The sequence below is a fragment of the Amphiura filiformis genome, chromosome 10 (assembly GCF_039555335.1).
Source record: "Amphiura filiformis chromosome 10, Afil_fr2py, whole genome shotgun sequence".
NCBI classification, from domain to species: Eukaryota; Metazoa; Echinodermata; class Ophiuroidea; order Amphilepidida; family Amphiuridae; genus Amphiura; species Amphiura filiformis.
Genome location: NC_092637.1, coordinates 29902408 through 29906488, shown reverse-complemented (window position 1 = coordinate 29906488; position 4081 = coordinate 29902408). Strand labels below are relative to the sequence as shown.

Genomic DNA, 4081 nt, shown 5'->3' with positions numbered 1-4081 from the left:
ACAGTAGTAGGTCTTTAAGCTCCTATAAAACGATCACAGATGATTTAGCGAATGGAAGATAAACCTTTTGGCGCCCTTCGCTGATTAGAACAAATACTGCGATCCGTTTTGTGTGATATCCCCTTGTTATTACATAAACATAGCTCACATTTGTTTGTAGTATTCAACCATCAAGGTCACAAAAAATGAAGCTGTACATGATTTACCTAAATATCTCGGTTACACTATTACACTATGATCCCACACTATGATCCCAGCAAACACAAAACGTTTTCGACATCATTCGCAAAAGGTTATAAAAGGTTTCAGAAAACGTTTAAATGTCGGGTTATATAAAGGGTATATATTAAGAGTATAAAACGTTTTCATAACCTTAAAAAACATTTTTTGATAATCTACTGCTCAGCAAACAAAAATGTTTTACAGAAAACGTTTAAATGTCATATAAAAAGGGTATAAAAACGTTTTAATAACATTCCAAAAATATTCTTTAAAACTTGATACAAAACATTCTGAACAGAATGTTATTTATTTTGGGGTTGAAAAAATATTTTGCGAAAAATGTTTGCCCAAAATATTTTCATTAACGTTTTAAAAACGTTTTCATGACCTTTATATAACCCGACATTTAAATGTTATTAAAAAGTTTTGAAAGAAACATTTCTGTGTTTGCTGGGTTCAAATATTTTAACATAATGTTATTTAAGTATTGACAAAATAATAAAAAAAAATGTTTGCAAAAATAGTTTACAATATAACATTTTTTTGAAAACATTTCAAAATATTGTTGCAGTGTGTTTTCATACAAAACGTTTTAAACGTTATCATGACCTTTATATAACCCGACATTTTAATGTTATTAAAACGTTTTTTACCTAAACCAAAAGCCAAAATATAACTTATCTAAAACGTTTAAAAAAGTTTTTGTGTTTGCTGGGATATTACTCGTATAGGTAGAACAGATTTTGTAAATAGTAAGAGCAAAATGTTTCAATCGTATATATATATGATGGACCTTAAAGTTTTGCGCATATCCCCTTTAGCTGAAGAGAACAAGAACTGTGATGAAGACATTAAAAGAAAACTATCATTACCATCATTTTTGGTGTCCTTTGGACACAGGGTGTTGTGATGCGTCTAGTGCATTAGCGAGGTAGACTAGTAGTAGCATGTAGTTTAGTGCTTGCAATTCTTCTGCTTTCAGCTTCTGCCGCTGGCTAGCCGTAAGGCGAAAGGGGAAGCAAAGTACGTAAGTCTTCTCCTGCCAGTACATAGCCTCTCCTACATCAAGACTCTTACAGTGCCTCCCAGCGACAACACACGGTAACTGGGTACCCCACGGCCCCAGGCGAAACTGTAAGGGATCTCGGAGCAGCTTTGGGCCCCAGAGATGCGGCGTGCAGGCCCACCGGCGTGTGGACATGCCCTGGCGCCCATCAACCAAGCCACTAGTTCACTACCTCAGGCGGTTTTGAGATGCAATCTCTTGTCTCCGACAGAAGAGCGCTTCATAATATTCTATGGATACGGTCAGTGAACACAAGCAGGGAGTCCTGAGACCTGTACAACTTACCATATCTGGTTGGAGACGGAAGTGGTAAGAGTGAAGGGCGTTGCTAAAATGATTTCTCATCATTATACAGCGGCCACAAGACAACTGTGAGAAGGAAAACTCCTATGTTAAACCATTCTGTAGGAGTTGCGACCACAGAATTAAGCAGCAAAAGAAAAACTATGACAGCAAAACTAAACTACACTAGGGTTAAAGTCCCTACAAAAACACCAACTCCTGGAGCTGACACGGATTCTGAGAAATCAAATGATGGCTTGTCCTCAAAGCCGCAAGGAAGGGACAAGGCTGACATATGTGGAAGCAAAAGGAGTAACCTTATGAACTGCAGGAAAATTGTCACAATCTCCACCATGAATGTGAGGACCATCAGAGAACAAAGATGCAGTGAAGAACTAGTGTGCAGCTTAATGGCATACAACATAGACATCCTGGGGATACAGGAACATCGCATTGTCCACAATGAACCAGTCAGATATGAGAACATCCTTGGCCAGACGCTAATTACAACTTCAGCAGAAGTGATTCCATCCCAGCTCACAATGTCCTTGTAATAGTAGGAGACTTCAATGGTAGAGTTGGAACTGGAGATGCAAATTTTACCTATCATGACACAACCAACAGAAATGGAAAGTATATGGTAGACTTGGCAATTGAGAAAAACCTCATAATTGCTAATACCTACTTCCGAAAGAGGATTGGAAAGCTGTGGACATACATGAGCCCAACGGGAAGCAAATATCAACTGGACTATGTTCTGATTCGGAAAAAGTGGAAGAACAGCTTGCTGAACGCTGAAGCTTATAGCACCTTTTCCAGCATAGGATCTGATCATAGGATCGTATCAGCAAGGATCAGACTAAGTTTAAGAAAGAGCAAGGCTTTGTCAAGAAAGAAACACTATGACTGGAGGGTATTGTGTTCTAACAACAAGTTACAGCAGCAATACACAATTGAGGTACGTAACAGATTCCAGCCTCTAGAAGACATCAACGAAAATGCGACCGATCGATATGAGAGATTCATAAGCGCCATTGCAGAAGCAACAGAGAAGATCATCCCTGTTAGAAGGAAAATCAGGAAGGCGTGCTTCTCAAGTGATCATAGAGTAACAACAGCAAGACAGAAAATCAAGAAGGCTTATGAGACATATCAAGAATGCACAACCGAAGACAACAGGCTCAGTTATAATCAGGCAAAGTCTGAACTAGCAGGAGCCTATAACCAGGCAATAGAGGATGATCTTAACATCAAGCTGAGAGAAGTTGAAATGGCTCATGACAACTGTAAACACAGTCAGAGTTGGCGACTGCTTAATGACATTACAGGAAGAAAATCGTCAATGAGGGGCCAGCTGAAAGGAGATACTCAGATGGAAAGGGTTAACAACTGGTATCATCATTTCAAAGACCTACTAGGAAGCTCCCCAGACATAGAGGGAGAAGATGATATAATAGAGCCCATCACAGATGTTCTCACAATTGAGGCTGGGCCTTTTAGCCAGGAAGAATATACAAAGGCAAAGACAGCAATAGCAGAAGGAAAGAGTTGTGGTGAAGACGGCATCCCACCAGAAGTCTTAAAGAGATGTGACCTGGATGACCTGGTGCTAGGTTTTTGCACCCTGCCACAATAATTCAAAAGTCAAACAAACTAAACTCCTCAACAAAAGTTTGGAAAGTTTTTTTCAAGCATCTATATCTCAGATTATTTGTGACATCTTCATGTCGTGTTGCATATCAATGGATAGCTACTTCATTTCCCTTTACAATGACACCACATTTGAAACAACCACCTTTTTCGCGCCCGCATACACCTCTTGTGAACGTAGTGGAGTCTCAAACCGAATGTGCCAATTTGACCATTATTATGTGCAGCAATGAAGCTGCAATCCCATATCTCCACACTCTGGGCCTTAACGCAATCCTACAAGATGACAACCCTACTCCTAGCTCCTGCAAGTCAACGACTACTTACAGAATATGGGAGTAGAGAGGATGGAATGGCCTGCCATAAACCCAGACCTCAGCCCGATTGAACACTTGTGAGACCAGTTTGGTCGTGCTGTGCGTGCCAGAGTAGCCAATGTAACCACATTGACTGACCTGCGACGAATCCTGGTTGAAGAATGGAATGCGATTCCACAGCAACGTGTGACCAGGTTGGTGATCAGCATGAGGAGGAGGTGCCTGGCTGTTGTAGCTGCGTATGGTTTTTCCACCCGTTATTGAGATTCGTGACTAGTGTTGTTTGAGCACAGAATAATGGCCAATTTGGCACATTCTGTTTGAGACCCCACTACATTCACAAGATGTGTACTCAGCCGTGGAAAAGGTGATTGATTCCAATGTGGTGTCATTGTAAAGGAAAATAACGTAGCTATTCATTAATATGCAACACGATATGAATATGTCACAAATAATCTGAGATATAGACGCTTGAAAAAACTTTCAAAACTTTTGTTGAGGAGTTTACTTAACTCATAAAGATGGGACAGAAACATCTTCAATT

The 4081-nt window shown here is 39.9% G+C and overlaps 1 protein-coding gene across 1 annotated transcript; it reads left to right on the top strand.

Annotated features, from left to right (window-relative positions):
* Positions 1–2207: 2207 nt before the first annotated feature.
* On the top strand, positions 2208–3206 carry LOC140161787 (uncharacterized). The gene has a single exon (XM_072185085.1). It carries the CDS (start codon positions 2208–2210, stop codon positions 3204–3206), a length of 999 nt encoding a protein of 332 aa, XP_072041186.1.
* Positions 3207–4081: the final 875 nt, after the last annotated feature.